This window comes from Haemaphysalis longicornis, unplaced genomic scaffold, assembly GCF_048455015.1.
Source record: "Haemaphysalis longicornis isolate Haplotype H1 unplaced genomic scaffold, Haemaphysalis longicornis Haplotype H1 scaffold_6, whole genome shotgun sequence".
Classification (NCBI taxonomy): Eukaryota; Metazoa; Arthropoda; class Arachnida; order Ixodida; family Ixodidae; genus Haemaphysalis; species Haemaphysalis longicornis.
Genome location: NW_027526407.1, coordinates 209,168,151 through 209,194,104, shown reverse-complemented (window position 1 = coordinate 209,194,104; position 25,954 = coordinate 209,168,151). Strand labels below are relative to the sequence as shown.

The window sequence follows — 25,954 nt, the reverse complement described above, 5'->3', positions numbered from 1 at the left end:
AGGAGTTGCAGAAGCTCCCCGTCGCTGGTTACTAGCCAACTGTCGTCGCTATTTCTGACGTTGTCCGCGACGAGATTCGGCAGGTGATGCAAACCTCTACGTCATCGCAGAGCACCCCTGCTCCGTATTATGAAGCAGCTCCCCACGTCATAGCGTTCACTGACGTGCCACGCCCGACTGCCCCCACATTCCCGTACACACAACCACAGCCGACGCAGCTATTGCGGTATTCCGATGGTGCTCCGCGAACTGAACAAAGCCATTAGGCAAGGAAGGCTACCATATGGCGCAGGGCGAACAGGCCTCTATGTTATCACTGCGGAGAAGCCGGACATGTTCTTCGCCATTGACCTAATCACAGGATGGGCATACGGGGGTTTTCACCAGATACTCCACGACCGCGCTGCGGTGAACATCCCCACGACATTTAAGAGTACCTGGCCGCCCACCTGCGCCCTTCGCCGCCCGCGCAACGCTGTGAGTCTCGGTCACCCTCGCCCCGACGCTTCACGTCACCTACACGTCCATTCTCCTCGGGGACGACCAGCGGCCGAAACCCCAGTCCTAACCGGGGAAACTAAAGACGGCGTCCTCGGGAGGTCGGACCGCCGCCGCTCAGAAAGGTCAACATCCTCCACGTACCTCACGAACCCGCTCACAACCCGACTCGACATCAACGATCCATACCGACGACTTCACCGGAGCCTGTTCAGAACCCGACTCGACCTCAGCGGTCCCCACCGACGACTTGACCCAACCAGCTCCGTCGACGCGCCATCACGACAGTAAATAGTTTCGGCCGATTTTGCGGTTATGGTCGATAGTCATCTTGTGACGGCTTTGGTGGATACCGGCGCCGATTTCTCCGAGCTAGCCACCAAACTGAAGAAAGTAACAACACCATGGCACGATCCATAGATCCGTACGGCTGGTGGCCATCTGGTAACGCCGATCGGCCTATGCACGGCCAGGATCCAGATATGTGGCGTGCATTTCTCTGGATGCTTCCTAGTGCTGCGGGAATGTTTTAAGCAGCTAATATTGGGATTAGACTTCCTTCATGAGTACGACGCAATTATTGATCTTCGAGTGTTACTCGTGACGTTCTCGACCCAAGGAGCTGTCCGAAACGAGGGGGAACCACCCAAGGCAGCATTACGCATTTGCGACGAGTACGTAACAGTACCGCCCTAAGCTAGCCTGTTTGTCACAGTAGAATGTGAAAGCGACGCCACCTGCGGGATGGGATCGCTGAAGGCAACGTGTCCCTCTTACTAGACTGGCAAGTTTCCGTAGCTGGAGGACTTGTGGAGCTCCGCGACCACCGGACCAAAAATTCTGATAGCCCAGTTCGTTAACGCACAAAGTGCATGACTGTACCGGACAACGTTCGATCTTTGCGATGGAGAAAAATGGTCAGCAGCACACCTCGACAACGGCAACCCCTCAGCCGCTTCCAACCTAGGCATTAATGTAGAGGTTAACCCAGACCTATCGGCAGACCAAAAGCGCAAACTCCACAGCACTATCGCTTCTTTTCGTGACTGTTTTACTCATTCGTCGAAGGTCCGACAGACGGCAGTCCGTAAGCACCCCATTGTGACCGGGGAAGGGCAAAGACGTGTTCGTCAACATCCATACAGGGTCTCCACAAAAGAGCGAGATGCAATACTTCGCCAGGTCCAAGAAATGTTGCAAGACGACGTTATACAACCATCGACGAGTCCATGGGCGTCACCCGTGGTTCTGGTGGCAAAAAAAGAGGGCCCCTCCCATTTTGCGTGGACTAGTGGAGCTTAAACAAAATTACGAAAAGAGACGTTTACCCTCTGCTTCGGATTTACGACTATAGACCGACTACGCCAAGCCAGGTACTACTTCTCCATCGACTTACGGAGCGGGTATTGGCAGATCAAAGTTGATGAGTGCGACCGCGAAAAGACTGCCTTTATCATTCCAGATGGGTTATACGAGTTCAAGATGCTCTCGTTTGGTCTCCGCTCTGCAAATGCGACTTTTCCAAAGAATGATGGACAGTGTACTGTCGGACCTGAAACGGCAGTTTTGCCTTATTTACTTGGATGACGTAATTTTCCTCCAAACCTTCGACTAGATGTTCGTCGAAGACATGTGTTGAACACGATCCGTTCAGCGGGACTGTCGCTCAAACCGGAAAAATGTCATTTCGCGTTTCAACAGCTCAAGTTCCTCGGCCACATGGTCAGTCCTGAGGGTGTCAGCCCCGGCCAGGGTGAGCGCATTCCCGACGCCCGCTGACAAGCGTGCCGTGCACTGATTTTTGAGCCTCTGCGCTTACTACCGGCGCTTCGTGGATAATTTCTCCAAGATAGCCGAGCCCCTCACTCATCTGACAAAGTACGACGTGCCATTTGTTTGGGGCCCAGAGCAGAACAAAGCTTTAGATGAGCTGAAGGCGCGCCTGCAAAGAGCCGCTATCTTAGGACACTGACGAAAACGCTGGCACCGAACTTCACACCGATGCGAGTAACGTCGGTGTCAGTGCAGTCCTAGAACAGGGGCAGGATGCTGCTGAACGCTTACGCAAGTCGCACGTTATCATACGATGAGGCAAACTATTCCCCGACCGAAAAGGAGTACTTGGCCGTGATATGTGCAGTCACAAAATTCCGCCCGTACTTATACGGCAGGGCATTTCGAGTGGTCAGTGACCACCACTGTCTGTGTTGGCTTGCCAAACTAAAAGATTCGTCAGGACGTCTCGCGCGGTGGAGCCGGAGCTCCAAGAGTTTGAAGTGACGGTCCGGAATACGTCACACCGACGCTTACTGCCTATCACGAGCCCCCATGGAGCGGGTTACTGCTGACCAGGAAGACGATAACCCTTTCTAGGAGCGTTGGGACCATCAGTCCTCGCCGAAAAACAGAAGGACCCAGAACTTCTGCCGCTCATTGAGATCCTCGAAGGTCACAGCTCGCGTCCTCCACGGCTCTTCCAGCGCTTGTTGTGGTCATTTGTGCTGCACAACGGAGTCCTTTACAAAAAAGGATTTGACCCTACACCAGCCACCCACCTTCTTGTGCCAACAGCGCTACGTGATGACATCCTACACGCCTCCCACGACGACCCTTTGTCGTGGCATCTGGGTTTCACCCGCACACTCGCAAGGCTTCGTCAGAAGTACTACTAGCCAGAGTTGGCTCCGACAGTCAAGCGCACGTCAAAACATGCCGTGGCTGTCGGCGGCGAAAGACACAACCCACTAAACCAGCTGGTTTCCTTCAGCCTGTTGATCCACCAAGCAGGCCATTTAACCACTTCGCATGGATTTACCAGGGCCATTATCTACGTCATCAGCTGGGAATCGGTGGATTGTAGTCGCTACTGACTATCTTACCCGTTATTCCAAAACCAAAGCATTGCCCAAAGGACCATCGGCCGAAATTGCCAGATTTTTTTGTCCATAACATTGTGCTCCGTCACGGCGCCCCATCAGTCGTCATAATCGATAGAGGCACAGTGTTCACCGCAGCACTTACTGAAGAGGATAGCACTTACTTACTGAAGTACCGCACTTACTTAGTGAAGCACTTATAGGAGAGATTTTATGGGGGGTTGCTCAAGCGGTGCATGGCTTAATGCGTGCAGTATTTTTTTTGAAACCGGGGAGGGGGCGTGCCTGACTTCTATACGATGGCCCCTACAGATTTTGTTTTTCCATCCACTTTCTTGGTGCTAGGAGAGTGGTTGCTCCGATTTCTTAAAATGCATTACGAAGACACGGAGTGGTTAGGTGCTAGGAGAGGTGCTAGGAGAGAGGACCTATTCATCGTAATTATGACCAACATCCTATTTAGGATGACTGCAGCGCGAAGGGCTCTTGTCCTGCGCTTCCCGAGTCTGTTCTTTGAGCCGAATACTGTTCTTTCATCCCTCCATCGAGTATATGGCCTTCCCCTTCTTCTAGACCCGTCTATGCATGTCCATTCTGTTAGCCTGGTGGTCCACTCTTTGTTAGTTCGTCTCACGGTCATAATCGCGAGGTTGAGGACTGCCCTATATGCTATATAAGGAGAGTTCTTGATATTTCGGCAAAAGCAGAGTGAGCGTCGCTTCCCTATCACTGTGATTGTAAATCTTATTGCCATCCGCGGCGACAGCTTTTTCGATGGAGGCGAGAAGCGAAAACGCCCGCGTGTTCGAGATTTCGGCGCACGTTAAAATCCCCAGGTGGTCAAAATTAATCCAGAGCCCTTCACTACAGCGCGCCTCATCGCATGCGTTGCGTCGGGGCGTTCACCTACAATGAATCAATCAATATGGTGCCCCGATGATGGTGTTTTTTTTTTCCTTTTTTTGGTGCGGGTACATTTGTGGTTGAGTAGGCTATGCAATATTCGGGTCACGATCAGTGGTTGCATGAGCCTTATCGTTTATTTTTATTTCTTTATTGATGTGCCTTTGGTTGGGAGTTTTGATTGTGGGCAATCGTGTAAAGATTTTCTGTTTTTGGCAATTGTGGGTTTGGCACTACCGCTTGTCTCTAGAGCCACGCCGAGCATTCTTACGTGACTCTTCTCTAAGAGGACATCCGTACCTATTTTAGGGTGATTCTTAACTTGGCTGCGTGGCGCCATCTGTCGCTTACCAAACCGAGCTTGCAGCAGAGACAGAACCATGGGTATATTGAAAAGTATCTTGAGAACTTATGTGGTTAGACGCTATATAGCCGGCCTTATTTTAGTATTTTCTGCTTATAATATATACCTACCTTGATTTCTCAGAAGCAAGCGCTAATCCTTTGCCCCCGGTTTTAATTAGGTCGGCCAATGCTGGTTCCGGCATAAGTCCTGGTGGAAAACACGCCGCGGTGGCTCAGAGGGTAAGGCGTTGCGCTGCTAAGCCCAAGGACGCGGGTTCGATTCCCCGCTGTGGCAGCTGTTCTCCAAATGGACGCAGAAAAGGTAAAACACGAGTGTGGCGAGATTTCGGCGCCGCTCATGTTAAGGATCCCGAAGGGGTCTAAATGATTCCGGAGACTTCCACTAACCACGGCGTGCCTTGTGGCCCACCTGTCGCTTCGGCGAATTTTGATCTTCTGGTGGAAACACACTTTGTGCCCTTAACACACTTTGGTGTTGAGGGCACGGCTGCCGACCGTGTCTGCCGGGCATGCTACCATTGACTGGGCTAGAACAAACTTCATCGCGCAGGCGTGGCACCTGGTGGTAACGCGCACCCTTCTTTCATATCCGACGTTGTATCACTGTCCTCCTTTGCAACCTTCAGTTGTCGTTTTGCCATATTACAGATTCAGCGGAGCCCTTGAATCTTTCTTTCTTAGTCGTTGCTTGCGGGTGGCAGCGGTGACGCATTTCCGTGGACGCCTGATGAGCACGGCTGATAGCAGACGGCTAGGAGCCACGGGTGAAACTAGCGTCACTAAATAAGCTATGCTTATGAATACCGCCACTTCGTGCACCCGGGAGCATCTGGGGGCCATTTTGTTTTTGGCTTGCAGTGTTGCCATCTCTCCCAGCGAAACCGCCTCCAGTTGTGACGGGCAGGGTGCGACCGGCCGCTCTAGCGTCTGCACAGCAAAGAGAGAAAGAGGGGAGAGGCCCTCAGAAACAAAATGGCTGCGCCCATATGTAAACAAATATCACGTGGTGCCGACCGACCAATGAAAATCCTGGCGGCACATAACAATGAGAGAAAAGAGTGCCGATACTCTAAAAGCCTTTATTTAGTGACGCTAGGTGAAACGAAAATGAGCCTAATGGCGCTATCGCGTTAAAAACTAGCATACCTAACATATGTACGCCCAAAGCTCGAATACCCATCGTCCATTTGGAACCTATCCCAGGTACATCTCACTAACGAACTAGAATCAATCCAAAACCGCGTAGCTCGCTTTATAATCTCACAGTTCTCTAAGGAAATCAGCGTCACCACCCTAAAGCAGTCAATCTCTCACGTGACGCTCCCGCCTACGCCTCCTCCACAGTTTCTCCTTCCGCCCACACAACCAAGAAACGAACTTTTCAGGCCCCCAAAGAGAACTTCCCGCATTAACCATTCCAACCCCATTGCACGAATCAACGGCCGTACATCCGCAATGAACGACTCATTTTCCCCTTTGGAACCACCTCACCATTGTTGTCACACCTGACCGCGCATCACTGCGCGTAAAGCTGCAATCCCACTTTGACTCCACCCATTGATTGATTGAACAACTTTTACTGAGCTTCGAATAAAGAACGGTGTGCGCAGGCACCAGAGAGGGTGGTTCCCTATTCGCGGGACCCCTATGTGTCCAGTAATTCTTCTTCTCGAGCCACCAGCTGTTGCTGAATGGCGAGGTTAGAGCTGGACAGTAAGGTCTCCCATCGCTCGAGGGGGAGGGGGGAGGAGGTAAAAGTGTAGGGGGAGGGGGTAAGGGTGTAGGGGGTGTTTTGAGCTTTGTGCACTCCCCAATTATGTGCGTGAGAGTGCCGTCTCCCTTGCAGAACGGGCATGTGTTCTCATGTTCTGCCGGGTACATTTTGTGCAGATGCGCTGGGTGTGCGAGCGACCCTGCCTGTAAGCGGCGCAGTGTCGTCTGCTTAGCTGCTTGTGCAGCTTCGGAAGCTTCGTTCTACTTTCTTTGTATAGGCGGACTATCTCCTTATAGCTCGTGACGGGGTGCGGTTGCTCTTCCTCGGCCCGGATGACTAGTTCTCGGGCACAGTGGTCGGCGGTGACGTAGCCTTCCACGAGCGAGTGAGCTGGGACCCACACGAGCTCGGCGACTCGCCCCACTGTTGGGGGATGTTCCACCAGTATAGTTGCTGCCACAGAGAGACTATCCCCTTTCGATAGCTTGCGTACGCTTTCTTGGAGTCGGTAACCACCGTCGTGACCTCCGGCATGGCTAGGGCCAGCGCTATGGCTACCTCTTCTGCCACGCGGTCTGGTACGTAGTCTTCACCGACGCGCAGGTCTTCAGTTCGTCTATGTCCGTTACGGCCACCACGGCCTTTGTTCCGTGTTGTGAGAGCCAGGCGTCCACGTACAGGACCCAGGGGTCCTCCTCCAGCTTCCGGGCCAGGGCTCTGGCCCGCGCCATTCTGCTGTCATGTTGCGCGGTAACGGTTTTGTTGTGATGGAGTCACACCATCCCTCGGGGAGTGGTGCCTCTTCCGTCGGTGGTTCAATCTGCCATCCAATCTTGTGTACGACGGCTCTTCCGTGTTCTGTCCTCCTCAGGCGGACTCTCTGGCTGGAGAAGTGTGCTTTGGTGTTGAGGGTGCCATGTCCATCAGGTGGCCTTACACATCGCCGTGTCCAGCGCTTCCCTGTCCGCCTTTGTTAGCCGGAGGTACGGGGCGGAGTACGTTACGCGGGACACGACGAACGCCTGCACTAGCCGCAGGGCGTCTTCTTCTTTCAGTCCGCGGTTGCGGTTCGCAACTCTACGCATCATGCGTGCGATCTGTTCCATCGAGTGCTTGATCTTGGTAACGGCGACCGAGGCCTTCCCGCCTCCCCTAAGTAACAGTCCAAGGATCCGGATTTGTTCTGTCGGTATGATTTGCGTGCCGTCGCTGGTTATGGTTACGCTCTGGGGTGCTTGCTAATAACCGTGACTGTAGATATATTCTAGCACATATTTTTGCCAAGTTGTTTCTGCTCTTCAACCTGTAATTCCCAGTTCAAGCGGGGTTTTTTTTGTTGTTTGCTTTGATGTCATTGTTGACCAAACTATCATATGCGCGTTTACTGTTCACATTGAATTGTACACGCTCACAGAATATTTATTGCCCCACCCCTTATGTAATGCCCTCGGGCCTTTAAGGATGCAATAAATGAAATGAAATTGCGCAAGAGATTGCTGAAAGTGAATGCCGCAACACGAATTTCTTTTTAGGTGTGTTGACTGTTCCGTACTGCAATGCTTATCCACGAAAACAAGGGCACAATTCCCACCTGGAAATTGCTCCTCTGTTTGGGAGCTTGTGCTGACAATCAAGGCCAGACCGCACTGCGTACCTGAAAAGGAAATGCACATTCAGTGACGTCTACCAGTTAGAAAGGATAGAGACGGTACCTCTGGCACTGGTGGTCACGGCAGCCTGTGTGTTTTGACTGTAGAACGCGCGCCAGCTGCGAGCTGCACCCATAGACATTGCCGCCCCAAAGCAGCTTCTCGGCATCGAAAATGTTGCACCTGGAATGCTTGCTGCTGGTTTTGTCTTCTGAAAGGAAAAACCCAACCACCAGAGAGAGTTCACACAGAAGTGTCAAGACTGCCAGTATTCAGCCCCTATCCAGTTTACCTGCCTGCAGAAAACAACATGCACAGAATTCGCCCCCTAAGACAAATCTTTGCAACCAGTAACATGGTTGCAAAGGTCAGCCTTTTTTTGCTACAAAATTCCGTGCGAAACCTGGGTTAAATATGAAAATTTGGCGTCGTTTCACATTAGAAATGACACACGTAACACAGCACAAAAGATGTGGAACTGCGGGCAAGAAAACAAAGACTAGAGATTAGGATTAGATTTGTACTGTGTGTGCTTCCTTTTCTACCCCGCTCCTTTGTGTTGTAAGTGAGAAAATTTTGTTCCGCACAAGAAAAACGCCAGCTGAGACTGAACTTGGGAGGATGACCATTTCCACCCTTACTCCAAATAAACATTTATTACTACTACTACAGACACGTCTCAACGACCCCTTTTTACATATGAGTAAAAAATGCCAAAGTGTGTTTAGAGCTATTTATCTTTCAGACTTGTTTAGTTTCCCTTTACTCACTTTAAACACACAAAAATAGAAAAAAAATCTAACCAAATAAAAATTGTGCATCTTACACATCTGACTGAAATAAATAGGCCAGGAAAAGCAGTTTGGAAAAACGAACAAAAAACACCAAAACAGGCGAACCCTGTAACGCCCTGCATTTGCACAAAAATTCATATTTGGCGGAATAACCCATTCAATGCTACAAAACGTAAATATAAATTATGGACAAAGGGAAGCAAAGAACTTTTTAAAATACCAAAAGAACCCAAGTTTTTTTCTATCCATTAGAAAATCTGGGTGTGAAAGATCACAATAAAGGCAAGCGGCGTAAGAGTGCTGCGCAGTAATGATTCTCTGAATTTCTGCAGATTTCTCAGCGGAGCTTTTTAGGCTTAAGTTCCAGCCGTCGCTCAAAACTTGGCGCCGCAAAATGGAGAGAAGCCAAGAAGTGTGAAGGGAGGAGGAGGCAAGGAGCCGATGAACGGGTGTGGGGAGGCACGCGTCGGGGAGAGGCTTTCTCTGAGAACAAATTTTAATTGACTGCTAGTGGTACCCTTTTGGAACGAGGTGATGCCAAGAAAAAATTAAAATATCTGTTTTATGCTCTTAGCTTAATACTAGCGCTGCTCGGAGGGCAGGCACAAATAGCGTTTTCCAGTTGCAGGTGGTAGCTAGTCCTAGGCATTATTCCCGCCTCTGCTTTTCGAGCACCAGCATTCTAATCTTGTTTTAGTCGCCTCGACAGCCTTGAAGTTAACTCTCGCTGTTCTACCCTTAAGTCCCAGGGCTTCTTTCTGGAAGCAAGATATTTCCCTCTTCAAAATGTGCCGCATAGTTTCTGTTTATTTCCTGCAGACCAAGCACACTCAATATTTTCTGCATACTTTCCCACAAAGCTCTTAGTACACAAGCAACCTGCTCTATCCTCAAAAAGCAAAGCACTGCCCCTACAATTATCGCAGAAATTCTCCTTTCTGATGCCCAATTTTTCAACCCTGTGCATTTCTAACGACGTTTTAGATTCCATTTTTCTCTCCGTTTATTCGTTTCTATCTGCCGTGCTCCTTTTTTTTTTTTTTTGTTCCCTTGGCTGTCTTTCGAATCGGCACCACCTGGCAGCAAGCTACTCAGACAGGCCCCACACGGCTCTCCAAACAAAGGCAAACTTCCGCGGACAAATCCCATTCGAACCGGATTCAACACTCACATATCGTGTTCGTGAAGCCACCAGGAGCGCGACAACATCAAGCTTGAAGCCGTAGGTACCACATTATTCATTTTACGGCAAGATCAAGTTTCTAAGCGGCGGAAATTTTCTAACCCTAACAAGCTAGCGGCCAGGCATTGCCACGACATCGGCTACCTCGCCGCAGGAGATGGTGTAGAAACTTTCTAATCATCATCGCGGCACCGATGCGAATATCATCATCGGGGCCCGTAATCTCTCGTGAGCAGCTATAGCTCGAGCTGCTTCATCTTTCTCCATCCGCCATCTTCAATAGACCCTTTGCAAAATGGCCAAATCGTTGGCGGAAAAGCAGCAAGCCACTCTGGCAACACTGCGCACCCGCTGCGCCGCCATTAGAAAGGAAGCGAAAAGGCTGCGAGCACAGAGTTTCTATGGAGTAGCTACCGTCCACCGTCCACGTAATTGCATACGCGTCGTGGGGCAACAGACTCGTGAAGCCGTGGGCGAAAACGCGCCACCGCCACGGCGTTGCTACGACCTGCTTCCATTCTAATGGCGTCGTCGCTTTTACCACCAGTGTTACCACCGCTGAATTCTCAGTGTTGTCCGCCCTTTTGCAAAGCGTCTATAGAACACCACCGCATCACCGGGACGTCGCGGCTATTGGTCTCTCCTTTTATTCTATATTTTGGTGCCAAAACCCGGGACGTCCCGGTGATGCGGTGGTGTTCTATTATCAAGATGGCGGATGGAGAAAGATGAAGCAGCTCGAGCTATAGCTGCTCACGAGAGATTACGGGCCCCGATGATGATATTCGCATCGGTGCCGCGATGATGATTAGAAAGTTTCTACATCTTCCCCGGCCACAAAGAACCTCCTGTCAGTCCGTGTCCGTTGAGTACATAGGTTCATTCCAGTTCGATACAGTGTGGCAGTCCGACGGCGAAACACTCGGTGTGGCCGTTTTCTGAGCAAGCGCCGAGTCTGTCGGCGCAGTCCACGTAGCCATGTCGAAATTCGAAGCCCGTCTTGAACGGTCTTGTACCCTGATGTAAGCTCTTCGGGTTTTTTCACTGCGCCCTGAAAACAGTGTCTGGAATGCTGCCAGTCCTTTCTCAGTCTCTGTAGTGTCGCAGTTCGACTGCTGCCAAATGCTTTTTTTACCTTCGGATGATGTCTGCCGTCTACTGTTGTCTCTAGAATGCGTCGTGTTCGCGTAGGGGCAATCTTCTTATAGCGCTTATGGAGGCCAAAAGCAAAAATGCCCGTGTGTACGAGATTTCGGCGCACGTTAAAGATCCCCAGGTGGTCAAAATTAATCCGGAGCCCTCCACTACGGCGCGCCTCATCGCCTGCGTTGCGTCGGCGCGTTAAACCCTACAATCAATCAATCAATCAATCTTATAGCGCTTTCCATTGGGCGAACACGAGCACTTCTAACTGCACCCAAAGTGCTCTCGCGAGTTATGGCGTCTTCCAGTGGTCGGGCAGGAGCAGGGGCGTTGTGTTTCATTGGTCGATGAGGAGCACTTTTTTGGCGCCGAGAGCAGCCGAGAGCAGTTCTCGGTGCTCCGTCGCCAGCGGCGGAGTAACAGGGAACGCCGAGGAAGTCACATGACTTCTTTTGCGTCACTTCTGGTTTTATCCCAGGGTGGCGGAGGAAAAATGACGGAATCCAGCAGCCGCGGTAGTCGCTCAGTGCGCACGGCAGCAGCTAAGCGCGGCCGTCTGGACAAGGAATTGCTGCTACTTTTATATGATGAAAGCACCACATATTCAAGCGCAAGCTCATCATCGGACAGCAGCAGCAGCGACGACGACGATGATTTGACATTGCATGAGTTTATTTCGAGCACCTGTTCACCCCGCCGGAGCAGCGACCGAAGGTAGAGTCGTATCTGGAAAAGACGGTGGACGCTGTTATCGTTCGTAGCTAATTTTTGGGAGACACGATGGTGACCCCTTTATCATGAACATGAACATCCGCTTGGCTTCTTCATTCGTCGCCATGCGGAAGGCAGACACAAAACCACCGGCAAAACTGGCGAGGAATAACTGCGTGCGTACATCCCGAGCGCGCGATATGCTCCGGGAAGCGAGCGCGGGAAACGTTTGGTCACATGACTCTTGACATCTCGCCCTCCCCCTCTTTTCACTGCTCCCGGAGCAGCGCGAATGTTTCATTCGCGGAACGAAAGCACACGCCCCCGTTACTCCCGTGTGCTGCTCTGGCTGCTCGCTCCACTTGCTCCTGTTCGCCCAATGGAATTCGCCATTAGGATGTCTCCGGAACATTTCAGTGTCTCTATCATCAGTTTCGGGCATCGCTTTCCTGCTTATGACAAATATTCCTCTTTTATCTTGTCGTTTCTTTTTCCGAGGAAAAGTGTCCATCGGTTTAGTCGGCACACATAAGGAATACGACGAGTGTTCCACTGTTACGCCAGTAGGTGGAGAGCCTGTCTCAATCGGGTTCTTTTCCGAGAACTCTTGAAGGGAACACAAAACCCTGCTATTTTTTGTCTGAACGTCCCTTTCTGTCAAAGAGCAGGTCATCGTCTCACTGTCTGCTTGGGTCAGGACATTTGACAGATGCGTAGTTCCTGTCGTCAAAGCCTTTTCATCAGGGTATTTCAAATCATGTTGGCCATAACACCGTTCAGTCAATGTAAAAAACTCCACGAAGTTGGCCGATGAATGCACTTTCTCAATTATTTTGCACTGTTCTGTGGTGTCGGATTTCTTGGTTTTCAGTTGATAGTATAAGCGGATCATGATAAAAGTAATTTCATCTTCATAGTCAAAGTTGGTGGCATATTCAGATGGCGTCTGCCCAGGCTCTGGTGGACGCCGCCCAAGCTCCCCGGTCGTCTACAGACATCTCAGACGACGAAGAAATGGATTTGCAAGGTTCGCAAGAAGATACAACTACTACAGGTGGGAATAATGACCCCACAATCTGGATCACAGTCACAAGCCGGGCCCAACGCCGCAAAATAAAATCACAAGCGATTACGCCGGCGCTCACCTTGACGCCTCCGAAATGGGATCTACGCCCCAGCCGCCAAGCGCGCAAGCTGAACTTGCCACCGCTGCCCGCCGACGATTACAAGCTGGCCACCAGGCCTCGCAACGGCCTCCCACTAAGCAAGGTGAGTGTTATGGCCCTCTCGGATTGCATCTTGCGCGAGGCGAATTTCCAGCCTGAAGGCACAACAATCAGAGTCTGCATCGACGAAAATGAACATCCTAATCGTAAGCACCACTTCCCCAGACACCGCCGCGGCACTGAATGAATGAATGAATGAATTTGAATTTTATTGACGCAGCAGCCAAAATTTGGCTATAATGCGCCAGACACAGGGTCATATATTAAGTTTGAACACACTACAGTGAAAGGCTCATGTAAAAATGATGTAAAGTGGTAAAATCAAAGTTTCTCTAAAAGCTTGACGGCACTCAAAAATTTAAAAACCTTTACCAAGGGAACCAGGGGTTCATCACCTAGTAGTAAAACGGGGTGCAGTGGAATGTGAAATGTATAAAAGTGGGAAAAAAATTCACGACGCTTGTTTTCGCAACTAGGACACTCTACAAGTATGTGTACTACTGTAAGGCGCCTCCTACATTGCTCGCATTCCGGAGGGTCTTCTCCCAGCAATAGAAAGTTGTGGGGCAAGCACGTGTGCCCAATTCTTAGGCGACATAACACCACCTCTACAAATCTTTCTTTATGTCTGCAGCTCTGCCACTCTCAGGTGCGGCTTCACAGGGTGGAGCTTGTTTTCATTGAGTTCTTTCCACTCAGACTGCCACTTATTCGTTATTGACAATTTTAGACTCCGTCTGTAGGAGTTTACGTCACCTCGAGCTCTCTTGCCTTGGCTGCGAGGGCGTCTGCCTATTCATTGCCGTCAATTACTACATTGCCGTCAATTACTCGGTACCCAACAGAAGCTCACGTCTAGGTGATTTTAAATGCAGAGCATTTCAGTAACTCACGATGTCACCCGCGTTGGCGTCCGTGGTCCGCGTCCGCATCGCTCCCCCTACACTATATAAATACTTGCCGGCGCCAGGTTTCGATCCTACGACTCTGCGGGCGGAACGCGAGGTGCACGGTGCTCTACCAACTGAGCCACAAAGCCGACACAGAACGGAAGGTTAGGAACGTGCCTTATATCCTTGACTCATTCAACCGTCGGCCAGAGGTGCGCCCTCTCCCCCGCGTCTTCCTCGCCTATTCTCCGCTCGCAACGCCCTCTCTCGCCGCGTTCGGTTCGGGCGCACAACAGGTGGGGACGTGCGCAACACCCTCTCGCGCAGCGTTAGGTTCGCGCGCAAGAACAGGTGGGGCGCTCGCATCGCGCTCTCTCGCCGCGGTCGGTTCGCGCTTAAACCACATATGTCGTTCGCGCGCGCTGCGGTCGCTAACATCTGTGGCGTGATCGTGACGTCAGCATCACGCGTTCGCGTGGTGGCGATTTCGGCGCTATAATACTCTCTCGCGAGGGGCATTGGATTGGATTCGATTGGATTGGCTTGGATTGGATTAAAGTGGATTGTGTTGGATTGTGTTGCGTCATAGCCGCGCCACGTTGCGTCATAGCCGCTCCACGTTGCGTCATAGCCGCGGCAGGGCGTTCACGGCACGTTTCACCATTGACTTCATCGACAATGTCTACGCTGGAAGACAACAATTACAACAACAACAACCAATACGTAATCCATACGACTTGCAGGCGCGCCCCCCCCCCCCCCCCGCAAAAATGCTCTGCATTTGATCGTGCCCCTCGCGAGGGGGATGTTTTTTACTTGATGGTCCCTGACGCTAACAGGTGTTTATTTGCTACACTCCATTAGTTGGTTGAGCACTTGTTGAACAAGCGGATTTTTGGTTTTCTTTCATGAACACAGGGCTGCTAGTACGCTGAGAGAGTCAGAGGAGATGTTTGACTGGGGTGTCCTTTCAGAGCATACTTTGTTTAAAACGAGCTGTATGGCATGCAGTTCAGCAGTGAAGATACTAGCGTCAGGTCTGAGCCGTTGGCATTCTTCGTAATAAGGTACAATTGCAGCTGCTCCCACATGCCTTTCTCCTTTAGAACCATCTGTAAAGTACCACATCCAGCATACCTGAACTGATGATCTAAGAACTCCTGCTGCAGTAGTTCCTTTGGTGTGTTGTGCTTATTGTACTTCAGCAAGGAAACGGCACATTGTGGCTTGTGGTATTCCCACGGAGCATAACCGGTTCTGTGGGTGACGAGCATGATATCATCTACATAAAAGTCAAGGGCTTCATTAGGAATGCGGTACCTGAAAAAGCATGGTTGGAATAGTCCGAGGCTTGTTGGTAAAGAGAGTTTCAAAGTGAAGTTTTGAAAACAGCTGTCGACAAGGGTGAGTGGTGCAGGAAAGAATTTTCGTTTCCAAGGAGTACTCTCGTTTGTTAAGTGACCATTGATTGGTTTCTGCATAGAGGCTTTGTACCGGAGATGTCCGGAAAGCGTTGCCAATGCCGATGATGAGTTGCCTGTCTTCCTACAAGACAGGCAACTCCCCATCGGCATTGGCGACCATCTCACTACTCCCTAGTCTCACCCACAAAAAGGCATACCCCAAGGGTCTGTATTTTCACTGGCACTATTTAATTTTGCCATGCTGAAGGTCCAGCGAATTATTCGAGATTCCGTACATAAAATTCTCCCTTTACGCAGATGATATAACACTTTGGATCAATAAGGGAAGTCCAGGACACCCTGCAATAGGTGACGGGTAAAAAGCGCAAAGGCTCATGGGTACGTCGTCTGCTACCGCCACTTCCGGTTCGAGATCTCTCCTGCCCTCCCGAACGTCTGCGTGCGCCGGCGGCTGTCAGGCGCGTGCGTGCGTGTTGTTTATCTGTCACAGGGTGCTTACCTGTCAGATAAACTCCTAGTAGGTCAATCGTTGTTATTTATGAAATTCCCGATGCATAAGCGTTTTTTTTCCGGTGGAAACAGATAAACAACAAGCACACACGCGCGTGAAAGCCGACGGCGTACGGGAGGCCAGGAGAGCTCCCGAACCGGAAGTGGCGGCTCTCCGCGGGAGAAAGCAATGCACCTATGAGCCTTTGCGCTTTTTACCCGTCACCTATTGGCCCCGAATTCAGTAGGAAGAGCAGCCCACAACATAGGAGAAAACGGAACTCTTAGTAGTGCACAATCCTCGATGGAAGCCCCCACCATACACCCGAGCCACGAAAACCACGACACATACCCCAAGCCCTCCATAAAAATTCTGGGCCTCCATATACAAAGTGACGGCGGAGGACACAAAGCTGTGAGCAAAATCATACAGCAGTGTGAGCAGAGTGTCAAACAGAATTAAAGGGCTCAAGGAAGGAGAATTAATGCGCCTCAGGGACGCGCTCATTACCACCCACATCAAATATCAAGCCCCTTACATAACCTCACGAAAACATTAGAAAATCGGCTGGATACACTAATCCGGAAAAGAAAGGAGGAAAAAAAAAACGTTTATTGCTCCCCTTGAACGGGAAGAAAGGAGCGCGAGATGGTTGTCGGTCGTCCATGGTGGGTGGCGTCCCTAGTCCGGGATGCCATGGCCAGCTGCAGCTCGAATGGCCCTGGTCAGTCACCAGGCCACGCTGGTTTTCCAGGACATCGCTACTCAGCAGGACCTCCCACTACTCCTGTGTCGGTGCGATGGCTTCAGGTAGTTCGGTGACGCCTTTACATTCCCACACCATGTGGTACAGGGTGTTCGGCATCCCAGAGCAGAAGTTGCGGTCGTAGCTGAAGAGCGTGGGGTGTATTTTGACAACTGTGTGGCGTGCGGAAATGAATTTGTCTGCAGTCTCCGGAATTGTGTGGCTTTTTCTTTGGTTAGCTTCCGGTGGGCGGCGGGTATCATCTTCTTGATAGCCTGTAGTGCTTTAATATGTCTCTGCTGCGCTTGGGGATGGATGGGTGGTTGTCGGCAGAGTGGTGAGAGCCTATGAGGGTTGAAGTCCGGAGTGAGTGGCCTCGGGCTGCGGTATCGGCCGCTTCATTACCCTCTAAGGACTTGTGACCTGGGGTCCAAATGATATAAATGTCCAGTGGAGTTTTCCGTGCTTTTGAAGCCTTATGTAGTACATCAAGTGCCATCACTGAGATACGGCCCTTTTGAAAATTACGGCAGCCCGCTTGCGAGTCGGTGATGACGGCCACCCGGCCTTGGGTATCTGGTACTGTGGTGGTGGCAAGCACGACAGCTGTCTCCTCCGCAGAGTCGGTGTCATCTGTATTGACCGTTGCTGAGCACAACTCAGCTCCTTTACTGCTTGTCACACTAACTGCGTACGCCCACTTGGTTCGTGCCGGGTACCTCGCAGCGTCGACGTATCTTGTTGAGCTGTCCTTGCTGTAGGCTTTTCGCAAGGCCTTGACCCTGGCTTCCCTTCGCCCCTTGTGGTGAACCGTGTGCATGTTGCGTGGGACGTTTTCAACCATAATGTATTTCCTCAAGGCATGGGGGATGCGTCATTTTTGGTTTTGAGGTCTTACGCTTGGCTCGTAACCGAGGCGGTACAAGGTAGCTCGGCCGGTCGGGGTAAGCTTGAGTAGCTCCATTTGGCTGGCTTTATGCGCCTCGGTGAGCTCTTGCCATGTGTTGTGAATTCCTAACTGAAAAAGTTTCTCTGTGGAGGTCTTGGCTGGCAGTCCCGGTGCTAATTTGTAGATTTGACGAATTAAAATGTCGAGTTTCTTTATTTCAGCAACAAAGCTATCGCAGATCCCCGATCTCCCCGATGAAAGCCGAACAAGCCACAAATGGATGAGCGCTTGCGAACAGAAATAGCTTGCAATTTGTCTCAAGGCAACCGATTACCGTAAGTTAAAAAGAAATGGATTGTTTTCTGCTGAAAGGAACGACCCCAAACCACGCGAAGACGGACGCTGCCGCTCGCTTTCCGGTGCCCTCTCGCGCTGCGTCTACGCCGACATCGGCGTCGCTCGAGTTTCAGCTCGCGTCGCCATGCATTTCTGGCGACGCGATGTCGACGCGAGAAAACGCTGAACGTGCGCTCATGTTTGGGCCGAGTGAAACCGAATACACCGACGTACTTAAAAAAGTTTCGCGGATACGTCCGAAGTATCTTTAAAAAATCTTGCCGGTACGTCCGACGTATCATTAAGAAATTTTGCGGGTACATCCGACGTATTTTTAAGAAATGCTGCGGGTACGTCCGACGTACCTTCAGACACAGCGTAAACGTTACGGCTGCTGGCTTATTGATAAGTCTAGCGAGATCAACATTCACGCCATGCTGAGGGAAATAAACTCAAATTTTCCCAAATTATTACAATAGCTGTTTCAGCGTAAACAAAAAGTACTATAAGGTCGGATGAACCAACCACAATATTTGATTCAAGCGACGTGTTTGGCCCGACACTGCTGTCGGGGTCCTGCTTTCGAATGCAAAAGAAAACGGCCGCCCGACACAGACTCGCGTGTCAGACCGACAAGTGACATGTCGGGTCCAACTTGCCGGACGAAGAAGAAAGCGAACATAATGAACACTCGCCGGGTAACATAACATTACCTGAAACCGGTGCTCCACGTGAAAGTCAGCACCCCGGCGGGCTTCTGCGCGATGCTGCAGATTTATCTCACTAAAATACAACTCCCTACGAAGCGTGTCCGTCAGTGGGGAGAGGAGCCAGTTCCACTATGCACGATACCGCCGGCTGTTTTCACACTGATCCTTAGTCAGGACACGGTCAGGAACCAGCACGAACGAATATTTAAACTGCCGCTTCTCACATAGACCAGCTTCACGCACGCCCGAAACGTAGGACAAAACGAGGCGATAGGCCTCCTGCGCTGGAGTTTTGGCGACAGGCAGCGCCCCTAGCGGCCAACGCCTCTGGGTAGTACAAAAGCAGACGACCCTCGACGCCCTCCATGTGTTTTCAATTACAAGCCAGAGTGAAAGTTGGTTGTGGCGCTTTGTGGCGAGTTTAAATGACTGCATATTGTATGAAATAGCCCTTAAAGTAGTTGCAGAGGCTAAACAAAATAATATCCGCTAAAAGAAGCCGATTTGTCGGCTTCCTTTTAGCGAGCTTTCGCGATGGTCGCGGCGTGGGACAGTATCGCCAGGTCGGGTGGTTTAACTGTTTCACGACAGTTACAGTTTTTTCTTCTTGCGTGCGGTCGACAAAGGAAAGTTCACGAGTAGCATAAACACGGAACGCTGCTCATCCTATATCCTGAGGTAACTGCAAAAGGTTGCTTCAGCGGGAGCATGCAAGCGAAAGCAAGAATTGCGCAGCCGACTCACTGACACTGCTGGCCTGGCACCGCCTTTGAAACGAGTGCAAATTTTGTTTCGTATTTTCGCAAACCGAATGATTCTTGCGTAACGTTTTACGCCGCACGATTTACGAACGGGAGGGTACATGTACACTAGCGAGTAGGTGGGGCAATAGCGCCAAATAAACAAATTAAGCGCTATTAAAGGACGCAAAACATGCACCAAATGACACGCCCGCTGCCTGCAGAGATGTGTACTTCTGTAACATCACATAACACAGCATAACATAACACAGCCGCATACATGGCGCGGGGCCCCGAATATTTACATACGATCATCACTGACTGTGTTGGTTTTCTAGTGCAGGGGTCGTCGAATCTGAACGCCGACACGCCAGTTTTGACTTCAAATGGAGTTAGACAGCGAGGCAAGAACAGAGAATTGGCGTCCTCCAGTTGAATTGCACCCCCATCTTCACACTTCGCCAGATTATTGTCAAATATTATTAGAAATTCGCTGAATTTTTTCTCTTTGCATTCAAAGCCCCCCTCCTCCTCCCCCCCCCCCCCCCCCGCCCTTCCGATTTGCCGTCCAGCCCTCCGCCGTGTCGGCTGCATGGAACTCGATCGGCCGTTGCTGACCCTCATTCTAGGCTATTAAGTGCGAACTGGGAATGTATATACTGCAAGAGCGTAATTAAGTAAAGCGAGAGCAAACAAGGAAAGCGAGCGGCCTCTTAGTTCGCCCGACCACTTTGTTTTACGGCCACTAATTTCGGAATCGCAAAATAGATTTCACGCTTCTGATGGTCGCGGCAATTTGTCACTGAGACACGCAACAAAACGGCAAGCTAACGCTGCACCGTGTATTCGTAACGGCGACGCAAACGAGCACTGTTTAATTAAAGTGCACGCATAGTGTGCAGGTACGCAAAAGAGCAGGCGAGCCTGCGGTCCGCCGGACTCGCTGGCTTTTTAAAGCGCGATCATCACCGATTGCGTCACTCTTCTTGGCTGTTTTTGAGAAGTCTCTGTCACCTAGAGTAGAAGTTTAAACTAGAAATTTCACTTAAAATTTCACTTCGTACGACCATCGATCGGTGAACCTGCGAGTAGCAGACGCCGTCACGGTCCCGGCACTTTCGTCGGCGCTGTAAACGTGTTAAGCGCTACAAAGCTTTTTCCCCTAATGCCAAGTTGATCGCTGAAATAGATCGGACGCGTCGGGGATGAACTGGTGACCACGTCGCAAAATAATCGGGAGCGTCGAGCTCATTTTGCTTCTGTCAACACGGGATCCTATGGGACCCCCGCAGCTTTGTACTACCCGGAAGTACTGCCCGGAAGCCGCTTGCGCAGCGCCCCCTGGGCAGCGCAGGAGGCCTATGAACAGAACACGAGGACGAATTCCGCAGCCGCGTGTATACATAAATGCCAGCCCAACGCACCTCTCTCTATGCCCGTAGGTTCCTCCATGCCCGTAGGCATGGAGGAAACCTTTTCTTTCCTCCATGCCTGTAGGCATGCAAGCACCAATGTCTCGTAGGGGGCGCAAGGCTACAAACTTTGTGGTTGGCCATGCCGATGACGCTTCAAGATTGTGGTTGTTGACATTGCCCTCGGCATCGTCTGCTACGCACAGGCGTCTTTTTTGCTTGCAAAAGCCCGTTCGAGCTTTATGAGGCAGAAATAATGATGTATGAGCGATTTGTGGTATCGCAAAATTACTAAGCGGCGTTCAGTGCTCTGTTCCAGCGTGAACGCTGGAACAGAGATGTTTCGCAAGATTGAATGAAACTAAATTGAACTAAATTTTATTTCTCACAACTCCTACAGGTGTTGTACAGAAGCTGTTGTAAGGGGTAGTTGGGGAAAAGCTGCTTTAAAGCAGCTTGACACAGCCCCGTCCTCAACAAACAAAAAGCAGCACATTTTGTTGTACATATCAACCAACACAACCAACTACATTAATTCACTAAACAAGAACACAAAAAAAATATTATTGCGATACCAATGCAAATAATTTGGATTGCAGGAATACACCTTTAAATACAATACGCTTATATAGCAAAACACACGCGCAACAAACACAGCATTAAGCATACTTCTCACACAATTTCTTCACAGTATCATGTTCTTTAACAATAATAAATAACAATCAAAAACGCTTGACGAGACTAACCCTGGTATTCCGAGTCCTTCCTCCACTTGACTCCAGTAGAAAAACTCCTTGAAACAGAGTTCCCCATGCATAAGCATTGAGGAATCCTCCCCCTAGCCGAGAGTACAGAGCAAATGGAGTGGAGGAGGAGGAGGGACTCAGAATACGGGCCATGAGTTTGCATTGTCCAACACCACAAGGCACAACGGAGAGACAACAAACCAACTGCCGCGGAGGCCACGCCACGTGGCGGACTGCCTGCGTCCGCGGTCTTACTGGTATTACGCAGACGCAGCGAGTGAGCTTCCCGAGCTTCGTCCGCAGTGTCCAGGCACCCAGTGTCCGAGCTTCGTCCGCAGGAATTCCGCAGTGTCCAGGCACCCAGCCCACTACTGTATGGCCTGTTTTAAAGCCAACGCTAACATTATTTCTTTAATGACCTTGTTCAGTATCGCATTTCTAGTTTTTTGCCTGAGCGTAACGCTGATACAACGCTTAAGGAGTCTGTGAATATAATAGATTGTTGTGTTTTTGTTCGTACTATGTGCTCCACGGCTATTAAAATAGCATGTGCCTCTACCGTAAATATACTTGTGTTCCTGTTTAGCGTTCTCGTGCTGGAAAAGTGGGGACCATGTGCCGCACATGCCACTGCAGTGGCAGACTTTGAGGCTTCCGTATAAAAAACACTGTATGGGAACTTGTATTGTAAGTGTAGTGTTGCAGAATTAGTTCCTTGGGTGCGTTTCTTTCATCAATTTCCTTGAAAGACATGTCACAGATGAGAGGGAGCAGATTCCAAGGTGTAAAAAACTCGGTGATGTTTGTTTTGTAGGTGTCGGTCAGGGTGACACCAAGGTTCTCTGCCTCTGCTCTCACTCGGGGAGAAAAAGGCAGAGGGAGTGACGGACGGCTCAAAATCAACCTTTGTTTAGCATTGAACAGATGATTGCTCATCGACGTCGCTCTCACGCAGGACAAAAGCGCCATGTATGTGCATTGGTGCTCTAAGCACCACTGGTCGGTTTCAACATACAGGCTTTTATAGGGACCGGGCGGCCGTTGTATGGTGCCACCGTCGCTTCAGCGAACAGCGCCGCCCGTGGTGAACCGCTCGTCAATGGAATGCCGGTGGTGGTCAGTGCAGCGTTATTGTGCATGGCCTTCTTTCGTTCTGCTGCGGTGCGGCTTGCAAAGCGTAGATAACCACACGGACTTCTTTCAGATCGGTAAATCTTGAGCGTGGATGTGACCTTTACGAGGCATGCCATGTGTGTGATTTACGCCCAAACTCAGTATTTACAAATAGCAGACGACGCTCAATGCGCCAAGCTGGAAGTGAAAGTCCGTTCCTTCATGTAATTTTTTCATGCCTGCATCAAGGAGTATATTGCAGCTAAATGCTCCCACAAAGCTGGTGTGTGCAACCGATCCAGGAATGCTGCAGCGCTGGCCTTTGGCAGTTAATGACAAAACGGTGTTGACGTCGTGCATAAGCGAAAGACAAAGTTGGGGGTGCCTTCTAAGTTTACCTCAAACAGAAACAGACGATGCTTTTGTAACTTCATTAACTACGCCTAAAATGTGTTTAATTTCACAGAAATGCTCTTACTACAGTGAATCGCTCATAGAATAAATACCGCATGATAGTAGAACGTTATTGCTTGTCGTGGAGAAGCATTGATTTATAAGAATTGCAATGGTTGCTGGCTAGTTGGTATACGGTTTTTCAAAAACCAATTCCTGCGTGGCTGAAGGACGCAAGACAGCAGGGTGCCCGAAGCCTGTACTCAGCTTCACAATTAACTGAATGCTGCGGTTACAAGCTGCCACCTACGCTTGAAAAATCATGCACTCCTCCGTCTAACGACAATGATGGCTTATTGCAAATCTTTCTCGTATGGGTTTCCTTGGTTGCCTTCTGGAGTTTGACTAGTTGAGCTTCGAATTTGACCAGCACGCAGTTTGGTTTTTATCGGAGCGTCTTTTTTTGACCATTTCCCATTCATTTCACACGAAGAAAGCTTTGCGTTCAGCCATCATAATCATTAAACGGAGGGCTAGATGATTTTGCTGTATAATTTTGAACTTCATGCTCCCTCTCCAAATCTAAACTTTTTCCAGCGTGTCGAAAATGTGTCTGTGCTGGAGGACTTGGGTTGATGCACCCATATTTTAGGCAACTAATCGCGCGTTTTTGGTGTCTTCACAAGGCATTACACGATTTTTTAAGGTACTCTGTAAAGAATACTTAAGCATTAAAAAACACCGGCTGATGTTAACACTGCCACATTTTTTAACTATCGGTACCAGCCTTTATTCCACGCAGGTGGTAAAACAAGAAGGGGAGGAGGAATGGTTTGCGGCTTGGGCTGTTGGGTGGTTGAATAATCTTGGCTCTTGAAAAAATGACCACCACAAACGTGGGAGTTCCACTTCGGCTTTAAGGCTCCCATGCTGTCACAGTATCGCTCACCAAAACCGAAGGCGCAAAGTTCACGGTTTCAGAAAGTGTAAACTACCGCAACGTTTCTACGGCTACACGGTAATTCATATCGTACGCAAGTGCATTTCTCTTCAAAGCACATGTATCGAGGTATCCCAGCACTAAGGCTGGCGCGGAAACCATAGTCATTGAAACCAGTGAAGATAATTTACAGCGGTAGAAATGAATACTAATATTCCTAATAGTTTTATTCCTACTCAGATCGCATGAAGCCATGGGCGCAGAGCGTTGCAAAAAGCGCTCATGTCAATGTAGCCCAGAAGCATCCAATAAGTTTGCGTAGCCGTTAGTGCATTTAAGAAGAAATGAATACTAATAATAGTAGTTTTATTCGTACTCAGAACGGGTGGAGCCAAGCGCAAATCGCTGCAAAAAGCGCTCATGCCATTGCAGCCGATACCCAACTTTAGAAGTGTCCGACAAGTTTACGTAGTCATTACTGCATCTGAGAACCCAACACATCTGCCTAGACTTTGTTTCACCGCCCATATACGTTCACAACACCACTAAAACATTCAAAGCACCGAAGCAAACACGACAAAAACAACGGGAGGCTGTGTAGTCCAATGCACCGGCTCATTCCACTGACGAGGGGAGCGCCAAGTGGTGGCGCCACCGGTCCAGCTGCCCGAAAGCCCTAGACGCAAGGCGGAGCCCTAAATGCAACACTAGGTCGAGCATTTTTAAAGCTGTTTTCGAAGCAGAACCATACACCACACTGCCATTGTCTGTGCACGATCGCACTAAACTATTGAAAAGACGGAGCAAGCATGTCTTATCTGCACCATACGATTGGTTGGATAGTGTTTTAATAATGTTCATAGTTTTAGTGCATATTTTGAGTTGTTTAATGTGGGGGATAAAGAAGAACCTTTCGTCCAGCAGAATACCCAGAAACTTGTGTTCATTTTTGACGGGAACCGCTACATTATTAATTCGGACTTCAGCGTCAGGCCAGACTCCACGCTGCCGAGAAAACAAAACACATGTGCTCTTTTCAGGGTTAATTAAACCATTTTCATCGGCCCAATTTTCAAGTTGTAACTGCCACTCGCAGATTGAGGGATTACAAGAGTTATATAGCTGATTTGAATATCATCAACGTAGACCGAGTAGAAAACTGCGGGTGGCAGTGCCTTTTGGAGCGAGTTCATTTTGACAATGTGCAATGTGTGAAAGTGTGCAACTCTCCACCCTGCGGGACCCCGTTTTCTTAAATTAATGTGCATTCTAGAAGTGATGCTCCGACCCTTACACGAAAAGTTCGCTCAGACAGGTAGCTTTCCATAGTGTTGAGCATGTTTCCAGATACACCGTAAGCTTTGAGGTCACGCAAGATGCCATAGCGCCATGCAGAATCGTACGCCTTCTCCAAGTCGAAGAAAATAGACATACAGTGCTGCCTGCGGACAAAAGCATCTTTAATGTACTATTCCAAGGTCACAATAAGCTGGTCGGTTGTAGATCTTCTCGAACGAAAGCTGCCTGGCAGCTATCTAGGATACCGTAGTATACCAAAAAGCACATGAGCCTTGTATTGACAATCTTCTCGAACAGTTTGGTAAGTACTATGACCGATAGCTAGACGGAGAAAAGGCATCTTTCCCTTGTTTTAGCAATGGTACCACAATTGCCTCTTTCCAAGCCCGTGGAAGAAGTCCTGCACACATAAGAAGTCCTCCATATCTTGTTAAACAAACAAAAGAGTGTTTCAAGGGTGTCTGCATGGAGGTGTAAAATCATTGTGTATGTGATTTGGTCTTCACCTGGTGGATCGAAAATGGACAGTTGTAAGAGTCTTGTGACGATTTCTTGATCTCCCTAATGGATTTGCGCCCGGCAGGTGTTTTGTACCTCATAAACATGTCTGTGTAATGTGAAGAGCTTGATATAAGTTCAGTGTTTGGCCACTGTGTTTGCCTGGTCTTCTAATGTGTTACCAGTGGTGCTAACAAGAGGTAAGGGTTTGTGCCCTTCGAACTTTCTTATTCGGTTCCACACCTTGCTTGTGTCAGTGTAAGAGT

The 25,954-nt window shown here is 49.7% G+C and overlaps 1 protein-coding gene across 2 annotated transcripts in view; it reads right to left on the bottom strand.

Moving 5' to 3' along the window:
- The window catches only part of LOC144141325 (uncharacterized), a 32,971-nt gene extending 14,157 nt beyond the window's left edge, over positions 1-18,814 (bottom strand). The window contains exons 1-3 of one of the 2 annotated variants that reach the window (XM_077672898.1): positions 18,551-18,814; positions 8,070-8,217; positions 7,949-8,011 (exon numbers count right to left, since the gene is read on the bottom strand). In XM_077672898.1, coding sequence (XP_077529024.1) covers positions 7,949-8,011; positions 8,070-8,175 — 169 coding nt within the window. In that variant the 5' untranslated portion in view covers positions 8,176-8,217; positions 18,551-18,814. The remainder of the gene's footprint in view (positions 1-7,948; positions 8,012-8,069; positions 8,218-18,550) is intronic. The other variant, XM_077672899.1, reaches the window with a different exon arrangement.
- Between the last annotated feature and the right edge of the window lie 7,140 nt (positions 18,815-25,954).